This window comes from Petromyzon marinus, chromosome 10, assembly GCF_048934315.1.
Source record: "Petromyzon marinus isolate PM22_M1 ecotype Great Lakes invasive population chromosome 10, UKy_Petmar_22M1.pri1.0, whole genome shotgun sequence".
Taxonomy (NCBI): domain Eukaryota; kingdom Metazoa; phylum Chordata; class Hyperoartia; order Petromyzontiformes; family Petromyzontidae; genus Petromyzon; species Petromyzon marinus.
In genome coordinates, this window is record NC_133676.1 from 3,570,872 (window position 1) to 3,586,680 (window position 15,809).

The 15,809-nt window shown below is 52.4% G+C and overlaps 2 protein-coding genes across 5 annotated transcripts in view; one reads left to right on the forward strand and one right to left on the reverse strand.

Annotated features, from left to right (window-relative positions):
- AARSD1 (alanyl-tRNA synthetase domain containing 1) lies at positions 1-6,469 on the forward strand. 2 transcript variants are annotated; one of them, XM_032951714.2, is made up of 11 exons: positions 1-214; positions 925-1,053; positions 1,252-1,411; positions 2,042-2,099; positions 2,233-2,389; positions 2,493-2,740; positions 2,879-2,945; positions 4,970-5,061; positions 5,183-5,237; positions 5,380-5,474; positions 5,763-6,469. In XM_032951714.2, the coding sequence occupies exons 1-11, from the start codon at positions 176-178 to the stop codon at positions 5,899-5,901; spliced, it is 1,239 nt and encodes a 412-aa protein (XP_032807605.2). In that variant the 5' UTR covers positions 1-175; the 3' UTR covers positions 5,902-6,469. The 2 variants fall into 2 exon arrangements, with proteins under 2 accessions (XP_032807605.2, XP_075922169.1); XM_076066054.1 differs by lacking the exon at positions 1-214 and adding an exon at positions 267-288.
- A 44-nt stretch (positions 6,470-6,513) lies between these two features.
- LOC116941090 (low-density lipoprotein receptor-related protein 2-like) overlaps positions 6,514-15,809 on the reverse strand; it is an 83,870-nt gene continuing 74,574 nt past the window's right edge. For 2 of the 3 annotated variants that reach the window (XM_076066052.1, XM_032951713.2), the window contains exons 69-81: positions 14,997-15,168; positions 14,544-14,672; positions 13,290-13,510; positions 12,412-12,591; positions 11,868-11,990; positions 10,946-11,033; positions 10,740-10,804; positions 10,076-10,214; positions 9,810-9,939; positions 8,644-8,721; positions 7,854-8,009; positions 7,668-7,742; positions 6,514-7,066 (exon numbers count right to left, since the gene is read on the reverse strand). In XM_076066052.1, the coding sequence (XP_075922167.1) occupies positions 6,998-7,066; positions 7,668-7,742; positions 7,854-8,009; positions 8,644-8,721; positions 9,810-9,939; positions 10,076-10,214; positions 10,740-10,804; positions 10,946-11,033; positions 11,868-11,990; positions 12,412-12,591; positions 13,290-13,510; positions 14,544-14,672; positions 14,997-15,168 (1,625 nt within the window). In that variant the 3' untranslated portion in view covers positions 6,514-6,997. The remainder of the gene's footprint in view (positions 7,067-7,667; positions 7,743-7,853; positions 8,010-8,643; positions 8,722-9,809; positions 9,940-10,075; positions 10,215-10,739; positions 10,805-10,945; positions 11,034-11,867; positions 11,991-12,411; positions 12,592-13,289; positions 13,511-14,543; positions 14,673-14,996; positions 15,169-15,809) is intronic. The other variant, XM_076066053.1, reaches the window with a different exon arrangement.

Genomic DNA, 15,809 nt, shown 5'->3' on the forward strand with positions numbered 1-15,809 from the left:
TCCGGGTCAAAGGGCGCCAGTTCCGGGTCGCGGCCGGCCCGCAACAGCTGGGCGAGTTGTCGCAACCACCCCCCTCTCTCTCCTCTCTCTCTGTCTCCCCTCTCTCTCTTTCTCCCTCTCTCTCTCCCCGTGTTTTTGCCATCGTTTGTTTTTTTTTGCTGTTGTTGCTGCAGTAATGGCGTTCATGTGTCAAAAGGACAGCTTCCTTAAGGAGGTAGGATGACGCGAGTGGTGGCGGTGCCGCGCCGGAACACAGCGTTAACCCCATGAGCGGCACGCGTCTCTAGTGTAAATGTGGTGTTGTGTTGCATCATCATCATCATCACCACCACCATTCTGCTGTCATGATCAGCAACATCGTTATTACCCCACTGTCGTCATATCGTGATGAGTCCACGATGGGTAGTGGCACAACGCGATCATTGCACTGGCATCAAGCACAGCGCGATCACCGTTCAGTAACTGCACCGCACTGTGACTAGCATATTACAATCATTGTCAGCTGCAGAATCAACACACATACGGTGATTGTACCATCATCAACGTCATCATTATCACTTCCCTTTCATGATCAGCATCACAGGCATCGCCGCCGCCGTCATCTTCATGTGGGACTTGAACGTGGATGATGTGCTGTGTATAATTATGAAATGGGGGCTCTAATCCTTGAGTGTGTATGACCCATATTTGTAATTGGATTATGACTGCACCTAGGCAGTGTGACACAACGTCTAAGTTGGGGCATACTACCGAACATCTGTATAAAAGAAAAGAGCTTCATAGCCCATCGGATTTCTCCAGGCTAACCGATTCAGAAATACAGATTATGATTGTGATTGATTTAAGAACGCGGCGTATTGGCGCCCTCTGTCTGCAAACCACTGAACCGTGGCTGCCGTGGTGATGGTGGTGGTCCGCGTGCAGCTGACCAGCAGCGTGCGGTCGTGCGTGCCTGCCGTGCTGCACATGGAGACCAACGGAAAGAAGAAGAAAATTGAGGGCTTCGAAGTGATACTGGAGGACACCATCCTGTTCCCTGAAGGTGGAGGCCAGGTGAGGCAAGGGACGGCATTGAAGCACCGCCTTCCAAAACGCCCTGTGGCTGCACGATTGTGTAGGGCAGTGCAGCCCAGAAGCACCCAAACCGCACTTCACGAACATTCTGTTGTGCACCTCATCCAACAGACCGCACAAATGAGCTTGCGTGGTGTTGATGAAGCACACCCCCCCTCCCCTCTTCTACCCCTGCAGCCGGATGACTTTGGCACCATTAATGGGCTGCCGGTGCTGCGAGTGACGCGGAAAGGTGGAGACGCTGTCCACTTCGTGGAGTCGCCCCTGGAGGTTGGAGTGAGCGTGGATCTGCGAGTTGATTGGGCGCGTCGCTTTGACCACATGCAACAGCACTCTGGTAAGGCTGCTCATTAATGGGACGAACAATGTTTCGTGCAGGCCTTTGTGCCGTTGTGGCCAATGTAGCTTCACTCGCGGGTTACCGCACCTCTGATTAGCGCGGTTGGCTACGTACGGCGCGAAAGACGTTCCACATTTGCTACTATAATGAGCCAAGAATGTATGTGTCCCGCGAGTGACGTCACTCCACGTCGGCCAGCCCCCCCACATGAATAATTATGAAGAGGTGACGTCTTCCAAATGGACACCCCCACCATTAATATTAATTAGTGGGTGACGTCACTCCACATGGGGGGGGGGCGAGGCGCCTCCTCCCCCCTCCTCAGCGTCAACTTACAACCATCACTACAAAGGCAGAACCCTCACGTCATGCGATCTCCGTAACGCTGTTGTTGAGACATAGAAGTAAAAAGGATGTCACGATGAACAAGGGATTATAACCTTTAAATGAAATAGGTCTGTGTCACCGCGGCCTTATAAATTGCACACGAATTAATGCAATGGATATCACGTCGCGGTCTGCTTTTCGCTTGCAAGTTTCAGATTTACTGCGATACACCCGTCCTTGGACGGGCAAAAGGCAAGTATATATATGCTGACAGCTAAAAAAATATTTCTCCATTTTCAGGGCAGCACCTTGTCACTGCCTTGGCAGACTCCATGTATGGGTTCAAAACAACATCTTGGTAATTGTTGCAAATATCATGTTTTCTTACCCTCATTGCACTGAAATTAAGTTGAAACGACTATACTGGCAAAGATGGCCAACCATATTGGCATGCTTCATTGTGTTTGTGCGTGCTGCCCGCGGTGGTGAAGGGACTTGGGTAAGCAGCGGTCGAGCATCGAGTTGGACACGCCGAGTGTATCGGCCGAGCAACTTCGTGACCTGGAGCTCGCAGTCAACACCAAGATCCGTGAGCACGTTCCCGTAGAAGTGCACGTTTATGAGGCGGATGATCCAGAGCTGGCACAGGTGATTGCAGCGCTTTGCATTGGAGGGTGGTTGGTATTCACTGTGAAGTGTGGGCACTGATTTTGATTGGCTTTTTGTTTTTTCCGGTACGGGGTCCGGGTAGTTCCGGAGTCGAGGATTGCCGGATGACCATGTGGGACCTGTCAGGATCATCGACATCAAGGCAGTGGATGCCAACATGTGCTGCGGGACTCACGTTTCCAACCTCAGCCAGCTGCAGGCAATCAAGATCTTCGGCGCCGAGAAGGGAAAAAAGAACAAGACCAACATTTTGTTCCTGGCGGGAAACCGCGTGCTGCAGTATTGTGAACGCAGTTACACTAACGAGAGGGCTCTGAACGCCCTCGTCAAGTGAGCATTGCTTAAGCTATGCCGCAAATGCACTATTTAGTGGCATTAATCTGGTTATTAACGTGTAGGTTTATAACCATATGTATAATTCACCGCAGAGTTGTTTTAAAGCTCGTGTTTCTCTGTTTTGCCCTGGAGGGTGGGGCCCGAGGAACAGGTGGAGGCTGTGGACCGTCTCCAGAAACAAGCGAAACTGCTGCAGAAGGTGAGGCCGACCAATCAGTTCGAGGCTGGTCCTCTTTACAATTTCACATTTTTACAGTGAGGGAAAAAAGTATTTGATCCCCTGCTGATTTTGTACGTTTGCCCACTGACAGAAATATTTCTGGCTCCCAGGTGTCTTTTATACAGGTAACGAGCTGAGATTAAGAGCACACTCATAAAGGGAGTGCTCCTAATCTCAGCTTGTTACCTGTATAAAAGACACCTGTCCACAGAAGCAATCAATCAATCAGATTCCAAACTCTCCACCATGGCCAAGACCAAAGAGCTCTCCAAGGATGTCAGGGACAAGATTGTAGACCTACACAAGGCTGGAATGGGCTACAAGACCATTGCCAAGCAGCTTGGTGAGAAGGTGACAACAGTTGGTGCGATTATTCGCAAATGGAAGAAACACATAAGAACTGTCAATCTCCCTCGGCCTGGGGCTCCATGCAAGATCTCACCTCGTGGAGTTGCAATGATCATGAGAATGGTGAGGAATCAGTCCAGAACTACACGGGAGGATCTTGTCAATGATCTCAAGGCAGCTGGGACCATAGTCACCAAGAAAACAATTGGTAACACATTTCGATTTAAATCTTTCGTGACTGCAAGGATTCATCTTCTTTGGTTCTTTCGGTAAAGTCACGTATAATGAGAATAAAATAATAAATTGATAAAATAAAATAACACAATAAAATTTTCACGACGTTTCGGCCACAACACAAGCGGCCTTCATCAGGTGAAGGGGACGAGACTTGTGTTGTGGCCGAAACGTCGTGAGAATATTATTGTGTTATTTTATTTTATCAATTTATTATTTTATTCTCATTCTACGTGACTTTACCGAAAGAACCAAAGAAGATGAATTTGTAACACACTACGCCGTGAAGGTCTGAAATCCTGCAGCGCCCGCAAGGTTCTCCTGCTCAAGAAAGCACATATACATGCCCGTCAAGTTTGCCAATGAACATCTGAATGATTCAGAGGACAACTGAGTGAAAGTGTTGTGGTCAGATGAGACCAAAATGGAGCTCTTTGGCATCAACTCAACTCACCGTGTTTGGAGGAGGAATGCTGCCTATGACCCCAAGAATACCATCCCCACCGTCAAACATGGAGGTGGAAACATTATGCTTTTGGGATGTTTTTCTGCTAAGGTGACAGGACAGCTTCACCGCATCAAAGGGACGATGGACAGGGCCATGTACCGTCAAATCTTGGGTGAGAACTTCCTTCCCTCAGCCAGGGCATTGAAAATGGGTCGTGGATGGGTATTCCAGCATGACAATGACCCAAAACACACGGCCAAGGCAACAAAGGAGTGGCTCAAGAAGAAGCATATTAAGGTCCTGGAGTGACCTAGCCAGTCTCCAGACATTAATCCCATAGAAAATATGTGGAGGGAGCTGAAGGTTCGAGTCGCCAAACGTCAGCCTCGAAACCTTAATGACTTGGAGAAGATCTGCAAAGAGGAGTGGGACAAAATCCCTCCTGAGATGTGTGCAAACCTGGTGGCCAACTGCAAGAAACGTCTGACCTCTGATTGCCAACAAGGGTTTTGCCACCAAGTACTAAGTCATGTTTTGCAGAGGGGTCAAATACTTATTTCCCTCATTAAAATGCGAATCAATTTATAACATTTTTGACATGCATATTTCTGGATTTTGTTGTTATTCTGTCTCTCACTGTTCAATTAATCCTACCATTTAAATTATAGACTGGTCATTTCTTTTTCAGTGGGCAAACGTACAAAATCAGCAGGGGATCAAATACTTTTTTCCCTCACTGTAAATATGGGTACATTTAGAAACTTTAGAAAGCCCAACTTACATTTACGTAATCATTATCCAGAGGTACAAGCACTTGTGGCGTTGTGCACGGTCTTCCAGATCTCACGAGTTTGTTCCAGCCTGATGTCAAACATGAACATCCCAAGCATCGTTTTTGTAAGAACTGCACTGAGATGGTCAGTCCATTGTTGCTTCTGGTAACCCCCTCGTGTTCATTTCCCGTGCGATACAGAGTAACACCATTCTGCTGCGTGACCTGGCCGTGCTCACTGCCAAGAGCTGTCGCGAGGAGGCCAGTCGCAGTGGGATGTTCTCTATGCACAGGTCAGTCTTGTGGTATTACATTTTAAATGCACCGTTTACTGCACGCGCAATCACGTACTTTTTTTTCCTGGCAAAGGTATGTTTAACATAAAACATGAGCTTGATGAATTTTGTAATGCAGGAAAGAAGGAGACAATGAGTTCATGAATATAATTGCAAACGAACTTTCAAGCGAGGTAAGAGATTCAAATTGTTCTGAATTTGAAACCTGTTTTATCTTCTAAATATGTATTACCCCCACTGGGTTCATTTGTGAGCCTTCTCAGTATTGCTGTAACTGAGCAAGCTGTATCGCTGGCCCTCTTGTTCCATCTGCAGGGTGTGCTGGTGTTCCTGAGCGTGGGGGATGAGAAGGCAGCTGGACTGTTCTTGTTGGCCGGGCCACAGCAAGCCGTGCAGGAACTGGGCCCAAAGTAAGACGCAATCCTCTACTGCCTTCCTGGATAGTAGAGCATAGAAGGCGAACAGTGATGGTTATGCTCAACTTTTTCAAAGCAATGGCCAGTGGCTTTGTTCGGGTGTTTACACAGAGCTTCGTTCATTGATGTTAATTGTTATCCTGATATTGAAACGTATTGATGATTTCTAGAATTGTGAAAATAAACTTAATCCGTTGTGATACTCAAGATAGCTTCAAAATCATTTTATTTTAATTAAAATTGTGCAGGTTGACGTAACAGTGTGTACGCTTCCGTGTGCAGGGTGGCGGAAGTGCTGGAAGGGAAGGGGGCCGGCAAGGGCCCCAAGTTTCAGGGCAAAGCCAACAAGATGAGCCGGCGAGCCGAGGCTGAGGTTCTTGTGCGTGACTACGTGGCTGCCCAGCGACAGCCAGAAGCGTAGAAGGGCCGTGTTAAGTACAGCTTGCCGGAACACAGCGTTTCCCTGTTACATGATAATCTTATTTTTAGTCAACACTAAATATTAAAATTTCCATTTTTTACAAGTACGGTTTTCCCCACGTTTATCATTCAGCGGCCTAGCAGCATGGCATGACATGGGATTGGGAGGGAAGCCGTGGTCTGGCAATGCTCTACCTGGAACCGAATGCACTTCTCACCTGGAGGGCCCTGATCACGTCTGAAGAAGGGGTCTGGCAGAGCCCACATCTGCTCCTGGGATAGAACTGGCTCCATTAGCCTACCTCTCAGAATTCCTCGCATATTTTATAAATACATTGAAGGTGTATTGTTTTAAGCCCATTTCTGTTATTTTGAATGAATGAATAAAATGGGTTTTTTTGTGTTTCACTTGATGCAAGCCTCAAAAATAAATAGCACTGAGACATGCACACAGATTGCATGTGAAAGGACTGTGACGATTGTGGTGGGGGGGTAATGAAGCTGCGCTTCCAAATCCAGGAAGCATGGTTGCACTAACGGTGATAAAAAAATAAACTGAATAAAGACAACTCCAGTCATGTCTGATCCATGTTTTAAATTTGACATCACCGGAGACGACACAAGGCCACGTTTATTTCAGGAAACGTCTCAAGAAATCTACACATTTGGCTGCAATTCAGCATGAAAATGTACAAATATTAAAAGGTGATAAAAGTAAATACATTCATCTGGGAAGAGTTCAGTGCAAGGATAAAGTCATAGTTTTATGATCAGTACGAGAATGCTGCGCTCTGTTCATTATCTTGGCGCCTTGCAATGTTCCCCGTTCTACATAAAATCAACAGTAGAAGCTCTTATTGTTTCCCATAGCATTAAATACAATTCACATTGCAGTGTTAATCGATCCCCATTGGCCGCCACACTTAAATACAATTGTAATGTACCATCGGCTAGGACCGCTGTGCATTGTTCCCACAAATTGCTTTTTGCCCATTGGTTGATGTGACGACTGCTGCTGCAAGCGTTGTACTCATCATCCGGAGCTGATGGTCACCTCCAGCTGCGTCCGCCGACTTGTGCAGCGAGCGCCGCACGGCTCAGTTGAACGGGAGGGGCAGGGGATTCTCCACGGCTGCCTGATCCCCCTTTTGAGGGTCCGTTCCCTGCTACGTGGGGAAGGCAGGGGTCATGGAGGGGTGTGATGACAGCTGTAAGGCCATCGACAAGGCTCAACTATCAGTGTGTATTTGGCGTTAGAATAAATAATCCAGGGTTTTGTGAAATCCTCTTCAATGAAATTGCCAAATTTGCTGGAAAATTGGGACGTGATGCATTAACTTGGCTGTGGTGTTAAAGTCGCACACTAAGCCGCGGTCTGGCAAGCTATCGAGGCGCTGGGTACGTTTATAAAGACCCTGGATGCCCCTGGAGCCACCTTGCCCATCGTGTGGCACCATCCACTGACAAAGCAACTTCATGTTCAAACTGCCATATACGTACATCACAAAACACTAGTCCTATTCGCTCCACTGCTGCTTCACAGCATCGTGGTGTTGACTTAGCATTTCACGAGTCATTGATTATTATAAATTCATATGCTCGTGGTAGTTTATTATAATTTACATTGCAAGCGAGAAATGTGCTGTTACAATTGGGCTCATGTGGTGAAGCGATAATTCCTCAAATCACAAGGGAGAGTGGGGGCGGGGCGAGCCGGTGAATCAGTCCTGCGACGAGTATAACCTCTTCTGCTCCAGCTCCACTCACCTGGCTGTAAACTGGATTTTCAAAATGGGTTGTGCCTTTTTCTTTCTTTCCAGTTCGCTTCCATTTGCGCGTCACCTGCAGGGCACGGGCACAACGCGGGAACGTTCGTCGCAGTGTGTTACTTATGCCGTGGCCTTCCACGCAGCGCACGTAGAGGTGTGACTCGGTGACCGCTGCCTTCCCGACCTTTGCCGCGGGGGCGATGCCAGGGGTCGTCACGGGCCCCTCGGCCGGTGGTGCCGGTGGTGCCGGTGGTGCCGGCGCTCTGTTGGGCTCGGCCGCCTCGTCGTAGAGCGGGTTGTCGAAGGTGCGGGCGGCGCCGGGTGGGTCGGCGGAGCACGACTGTCGAAATGAGACCGAAGCGTTCGTTCAGTGGGCGGGGGGACTCGCTTTGCCCCCCACGTCTCGCTGCCGTGTACGCAACCACGCAAGCCTCCCATGTCATCAACAGCGGGTGCAATGCAATCAAAAACACGACGTAAATTCACAGCCCTTTGGATGAGGGCCTCATCGTGCTGCATTAATCACGAGGGTTTTTTTTGGGGGGGTTCATTTAAAATAACAATTTAGACTCGTACCAAAGCACGGTTTTCTCTCCCTGTCGAGGCGAAAACTACATGGGCGCGAGGAACCAGACGAGTAGGAAGGCAGCCGGGTGGTGAGCCGGCGCTACCAACCATAACCCCAGCTCTTCAGTCCTTTATATGCAAAGCTGTTTTTAGCCAATTAAGTCAAAACATGTGGGAGGAAACTGGAGCGCCCGAAGAAAACGCACACGTGCGAGTGGGGAAACACTCTATCCCGGTACAGAGGGAAACAATCACTGGCAAACCACGACCTCAGTACCCATGGCGAGGGAGATTCGTGACATTTTTGTGATCCGCCAACCCCTGCTTCCACAGTGCTGGATTACAGGCGTGCACCACCGCCACGCGGTGATCACCTTGAACCCGCCGTGGGTCGCGCTCGCACAGACCTGCGGGGGGCGATGGGACCCGTACAGTGGGTTCTCGAACACAATGCCCGGCTTGTCCGTCGACATGAAGTTTTCGTTCTGCGTGGGGTGGAAACGGCCGAGTTTTAGCGTTCCGCAGAATACCGAGACCCGGAGAGCGGGCAGCCGTGCCGCCCTCGATTTAAGTGACGTGTCCGTTTCACGGGCGACAATTGCAGGGGCCCCCACGGGCAGTAATTGGATGTGGATCGAGACAGCGCGGATCGGCTTTCGTGCTCTATTACGCATGCCGCCCCCCACCTCCCCACCACCAACCCCCACCCCCGTTTTTCCCTGGGGCCAAAAAGCTCCAAGAGCTTAAAAATGAATCGGCGTGTAATCTGACCCAAAGTGGCACCAGAGATTTAGAAGTAATCATCCTGAAATCTGAAGTGTTGTAGAGCAGACCGAGGTTTTTGTTTAAGAAGAAAAAACCCCACATTGCTTTCCCGAGAAAGTAGAGCGGAGCGGTCTCAAGAGTCCGCGATGGTGGGGAGCGGGGGGGTTCTTGGCATTACTTTTAACGTAGAGTCTAGCAGCCCGGAGCCAAATAAGAGAGTACGAATGGACTGGCATGCGACACAAACCATGGGAACAGCCTGCACCACTGATGCTGTACTGGCACACGTGTTCATGCGATGATGGTGCTAAAAGTAATCGTTGCTTGTAACCTCTCACTCATTATATACAGATAATTTTATTGTCAATTCACTGCTGGATGAAGGCCTCTCCATGCCTTGTCAGTCATGGGGGTTGTTTGACCATACTTTATCATGCCGGTCAGTGGAGGGTCAACGAAGGGTTTGGTGGGGGGGGGGAGGGCACAGGACCAGTTCAGACATCACTCACCACCTTCGTTTGTTGTGGCTGAGAATTAGACTTAGGTTGCTGGGTTCGCAGCGCGATGCAGTATCACGACTCCCCTGTGCGCGTGACACTGCAGAATCTATTATTTAACTTAAGACACGAGCTGTGAATTATCTTGTGAAGCCCTTTAAGGTTACTTTCCCTTCGCGGGCACCGTGCAAGAACAACACGATTACAATCCCCCCCCCCCCCCCCAACGTTTCTGTGACGTAAGCGTCCGGTCGCCGTCGCGGGGCGCGTGCGGAGAGAACAAGGCACGAGCGCAGAGCGCGAGACGCAACGGCCTGCATGGCGGCGTCGATGGCGGCGTCCCCGTGCAGCGCCGCCGGTCCCAGCTCCACCCGCACGTCCGCCCCGCGCCGGAACAGCGCTCCGCCATCCTCGTCCTTAAACCTCAGGAACCGTCCCAACCTGGCCACGCGCGAGCACCCGGAACGAAGGCAATTCAATTCATGAAAAAGCCGGCGCCGACTTGCGTCGTTCTGCGCTGGCAGTCCGGTGCCGGCGGTACCGGCGGTGCGGCGCCCGCGGCTCTTCGTTGACTCACTTGGGCAGCTGAGGCAGTCGCGGCAGGAAGGCGAGGCAGGGGAAGGAGAGGCCGTTGCGGCGGTGGTTCACGCAGACGCCCAGCAGCAGCGCGGCGAGCAGCGCGGTGATGACCACGGCCAGCGCGGCCGCCAGCGTCGCTGCGTCAGCACCACCGACACGAGATCTCAAACACCGGAAACGAAACCTACGGCTGTAACCACCAAATCGCACCCCCTACACCTGACCCCAACCACTTACCTAAATCTAAGCCTAACCACAGCCATACTATTAAATCTACGCCTACAACCTAACCCCACGCACAACATCACCCGTGAACCAATCAACAATAAGCTGTTGCCCAACAATAACATTTAATAAGCCTCAAAACAGACACGATGGGTGCATCTATATATGCGTGGCAATAAGGAGCGTAGCGAGGTTGGCACGGGCCCTGGTGCAAGCAATGAAACTTGGGACCCCTGTTCAATTATCTCTCTTCTTCGCCGCTCGCCGCGGTGCTCCTCTTCTACCCATGGGCCCCACGGTGCAGTCGCGCCGCCCGCACGCCCGACAGCTACGCCACTGACGGCGAGCAACAGAGAGACGCATCGTGCGGCGGGCGCAGGGCGAAGCAGCGCCACGCAAGCGGCACGGCGTCCTCGCGAGCGACGGGGGGAGCTCACCGCTGGAAGGCGCGCCGTGGACCTTGGCCATCTCGCAGTAGCGGCCGACGTAGCCTCCGGGGCATCTGGAAATGGGGAGGAGAGTTGGGTGGCAGAGTCGCGGGGGCGGGCATGGCTGGTGGAAGAAAACTAAAACGTAGAGAAGGGCGGAGACGGAGCCGAGTGGCGCGCGGCACGGGGGGGGGGGGGGGGGGGGGGTCACTCACGTGCAGGCGGCGACTTCGGAACGGGCGTCGCACGTCCCGCCGTTCACGCAGCGGCACGGCAGCGCCAGGATCACCGGCGGCACCTCGGCTGTGGCCGGAGACGTGAATCGAAACTCTGGATTAGAAAAAACTGCGTTGCCACCAACACAAAACACGATCTCTAGTATCATAATTATGTTCATCAACCACGGATCAATTCACTGTTGGTTGAAGGCCTCCCCCAAGCCATCGCCAATGCTCTTGTTCCTGCGAATGCAAAAGTCCACCCAGCGCCTGCACAAACACTGATTTCATCACTCCATCTCAGCAGTGGACAGACTCTCGGGTGTGTTCCGTCCGTTGGCTGCCCCTCCGTCATGATTCTCACCGACTGGTCATCATCCCTTACATTGACACGTTCCGCTCAAGCCCGTTTACTTTTTTTCAGTCAAAATCTCGAACGGAAATGCACATTTCGATTTAAAGCTTTCGTGACTGCAATGATTCATCTTCTTTGGTTCTTTCGGTAAAGTCACGTAGAATGAGAATAAAATAATAAATTGATAAAATAAAATAACACAATAATATTCTCACGACGTTTCGGCCACAACACAAGCGGCCTTCATCAGCGCTGTCCTACCAGACAGTCTCGCCCCTTCACCTGATGAAGGCCGCTTGTGTTGTGGCCGAAACGTCGTGAGAATATTACTGTGTTATTTTATTTTATCAATTTATTATTTTATTCTCATTCTACGTGACTTTACCGAAAGAACCAAAGAAGACGGAAATGCACATTTTCTTTTAATCCATGTGTTCTGCTTGCTGTCTCTCAATGTCATTCCGAGCATGAGTTTCTCAACGCACCTTGCAGCTATTGTTCCGAGCGCAACCTCAAAGTATAGAGGCATGCGTGTGCGTGTTTCAGCAGCGGAATGAAGAGAACCTGCATCGCACTGGGTCGAGCTCCCGGGGAGGAAGTGGGAGCCCTGGGGGCACGCGCAGCTGTGGCCCTGGGGGCGCAGGAGGCACAGGTGGCTGCAACTGCTGTTGGCGCACGGATTCTTCACTGCAACAACAACAACGGATAGAAGTTTTTTATTCACCAAGTTTATCCTGATTGTGCCGCAGCATCGTGTCACGAGGCAAAGCCTCCATGCTGTGCTCTCGCAACCCTCGTGGTTTAGAGAACGGCCCGCACAAACGGACACCACAGAGATAACCCCGAGATCCTTTCAAGTGACCTCTGATCCACGCCGTAGGGGGCAGCCCTTGCCCACCCACGTTGCCAAATGATACATGTTAGTCATGCAGCAGTCAAACCGTTATTTTATCCACGTAATTTTTTTCATGCGATGGTTGCACTTGAGAAGCCGGATTCAAACCCAGGACCCTCAGCAGTTGCCAGAGCGGTGCTCCGACCTCTGACCCCTGTGCCACCTTTCACAACCGTCAACAAACTCTGCACGGGCACGGGAGGACAGCCTTACCGTGAGCCGGGTAGCGGTGCTGCTGGTAAACGCGGGCCTGCGTGAGCCACGGGGAGGCGGTGAGGACCCTGGTGTGAACGCCGCGGCCAAACTTGCTCTGCCTCCACACCTGGCTGCTCTCGCGAGTCGTCCAGTACAGCTCGCCCTCGAACACGTCCAGGCTCATGGGGCCGCCCAGCCCTGCGCCACCGCCGACGCCACGCGCCGGTCACGGACGCGGACCGAAGGCGCACGAGCGCGATCCGCGGGGCGTCGCCTCGTGCACTTCCTCGAGAGCTCGCACATGGGACCAACGGCCACGTCGCAATCAGGCGGCGCTCGCGGACTCGCTGAGCCCGAGAGCGCCGCGTGATGTTTAACCGAACCCATCCCTCCCGCTCCCCGCATCGCGAATCCTCAACCATGCTTCTCGGGCTTCGTGACTGCATTTAAATCCTCAGGTGTCCAGGACAAGCATCGTCAATGCGTCTCTCGTGACATCCAAGGACACGGACACGCGTAGCCAGTCGCCCGTGTGAAACTAACAACCGCTGCGTCTGAGGCAACAAGTCAGACAGCGCGCAACAGCATCCACCCTCCCATGCCAACCCCTAAGTGCCTCCCGGCAAAGCCCCAAAGTGAGCCCCCTTTCTAGGGGTCCCCGCTGACAAAAGCCCCCAAGCGAATCTCCTTCCTATCCCCAAACCTCATCAGTAGCGGTCGACCTGATGCAACCGCGAGCCTGTGACCAACGCTTCGGCCCCCCTCCACCCACGAGGTTCTCCAGCTCAAGAGAAGCTGGTGGACGGCCTCAACTAAAGGCAGGTTTCAGCAGCCGCGAGCGTGGACCGAGTAAGCCGCGGGAGCACACGGGCGACACGAGATGGGCGGGCACGGACCCCCGGAGGCGACGGTGCGGCGGTCGGATCCGTCGTGGCGCACGGAGAAGACGGCGTCCTCCTTGGCGTCGCTCCAGTAGAGCCGCCCGCCGGCGTGCACGTCCACGGCGAGCCCCGTGGGCCAGCCCAGCGCGTCGGACACCAGCACGCGCCGCTGGCGCCCGTCCATCCACGCCGACTCCAGGCGTGGCCGCTCCCCGCGGTCGGCCCAGAATATGAGCCTGGCCACGGGCGGGGCGGCACGCGTGAGGACCCGGGGCGCAGGGTCGTGCGCTAACAACTTCTCTGTCGTCACCCTCATCACATCTCATACGGCAGCAGTTTGCCCTTCGCTACCCTCTCCCATCATTGCCCCATCTCCTAATGCGTGCTCCGCTCTCGTACGGCGATTTGAGACACGATCACGATTAGACGCTTTGTTAATTCAAATTGCGCGTTGTATCGCGTAGTTTTCAGCACACGTATTAACCCGCTTCCCAATCGCCCGATACCGGCAGCACAGATGCACGATGGTTTTGTTATCCGAATACATTCACACTACGACTCCACTTGGTGTTGCATGTGTACAGCGTGGTCCTGGGGAAGTGTGACAGGGGTAATGGGGTGATGGGCTGATGGGACAGTGGGGCGATCAGGGTTATGGGGGTGTTGAAATGATGGTGTGATGGGGTGAAGGAGCAATGCTTTCATAGCATGATGGGGTGACCAGGGTTATGGGGCGATGGTGTGATGGGGTGATGGTGTGATGAGTCGATGGGGCGATGGTGTGATGGTGTGATGAGTCGATGGGGCGATGGTGTGATGGTGTGATGGTGTGATGGAGCAATGCTTTCATAGCATGATGGGGTGACCAGGGTTATGGGGCGATGGTGTGATGGGGTGATGGTGTGATGAGTCGATGGGGCGATGGTGTGATGATGTGATGGTGTGATGAGTCGATGGGGCGATGGTGTGATGGTGTGATGGTGTGATGGAGCAATGCTCTCATAGCATGATGGGGTGACCAGGGTTATGGGGCGATGGTGTGATGGGGTGATGGTGTGATGAGTCGATGGGGCGATGGTGTGATGATGTGATGGTGTGATGAGTCGATGGGGCGATGGTGTGATGGTGTGATGGTGTGATGGAGCAATGCTTTCATAGCATGATGGGGTGACCAGGGTTATGGAGCGATGGTGCGATGAGTCGGTGGGGCGATGGTGTGATGAGTCGGTGGGGTGATGGTGTGATGAGTCGATGGGTTGAATGGGCTACCCAAGCACAGGGTTGAGGGCAAGGGCCGATGGCTGCTGTAGGTTCGTGGAGACGATCTGAGTGCGGTATCGGCCGTCCAGCAGCGCCACCTCCACGCGTCCGGCGCCCTCGTCCGTCCAGTACAGGAGTCTAGATGCCACACACACACACAAAAGTTCCCCGTATAGCCTTGAAAAAAATATTGGGGCAAGTGTTGTTAGTGAGCATGGCGCTACACATGAGGGGAAGAGTGGCCAACACTATGCCCAGCCACCTTTGTCTCCCCAGTACTAATGTTTACACAGAGCACCAGGTGCTCATTTATGGCTAAGTCGAACCTAGGGGAGGCCCAGTGTCAGATATTCGTCACTATTATTCGTGTCTACAGTGCTCCTGTGATTCATTCCACCGCCAATAAATGTTCAGAGAGAGAGCGACATGCACGTCCAGCGGCGATCGCGCTCCGGCACCGACCTGCCGACCCAGTCGACGGCGATGCCTCCGGGCTGGACGATGGCGCCGGTCTCCAGCTCCGTCGCCACAGCGGGGCCCAGCGCGCCGCCCGTGGCCCCCGCGGGTACGAACGCGCGCTTGATGGAGCCCGGGGCCCCGTCGCCGGCGCCCAGCTCCGTCCAGTACAGCATGCCTGCTGGCCCCAGTGCAGACCGCACGCCATTTTGAGCGTGACACGGAGTTCTGCAAACGCTGCATGGATTTTCCCCCCACAATACGGACATTAATAATAATAACTTACATTTAGTTGTAAGGCGCCTTCCACGAATGTCTCAAGGCGCCTTGTAAGACTAGGGATAAGGAAAGTCCAAGAGAGATGGAGAAGCTACATAGAATAAACTGCCTTGAGATGACGTGGTTCTCAGACGAGACTTAAAAGTATCCACATTATCGGATGAGCGAATGTCCAACGGTAGAGAATTCCACAACCGTGGCGCAGACACAGCGAGTGGCCCTTCACTCAAGGAAAGCAGCCGTGATCGAGGTACGCACAGAAGGGCGGAGTCTGCAGATCTTACCCACCTTGAGGGGGTGTATGGATGAATTAACTCGTGAATATATGGTGGTTCCATCGAGCCCATGCAAGCCTTTAAAAACTAGTAGAAGTTATCAAGAGGGGAACATCCCAGCCCAAGCAGCCAAGCAGCCAATGCATTTGTGCTGCCGATCAATTGCCTGATTTCCTATAGTTTACTTGTGAAATGACAGCGTAGTGGGCAGCAGCGGGTGGTGCAACAAAATGCTATACTGCACTTCTATGCTTCCACATCTATG

What these genes read in the sequence shown, in the direction of transcription:
- AARSD1 (XM_032951714.2), top strand. Translation starts at nt 176, where the DNA reads ATGGCGTTCATGTGTCAAAAGGACAGCTTCCTTAAGGAG. An exon ending in TCCCTGAAGGTGGAGGCCAG is followed by an intron (nt 1,054 to 1,251) that starts GTGAGGCAAGGG and finishes CTACCCCTGCAG; the next exon opens with CCGGATGACTTTGGCACCAT. An exon ending in GCTCTGAACGCCCTCGTCAA is followed by an intron (nt 2,741 to 2,878) that starts GTGAGCATTGCT and finishes TTTGCCCTGGAG; the next exon opens with GGTGGGGCCCGAGGAACAGG.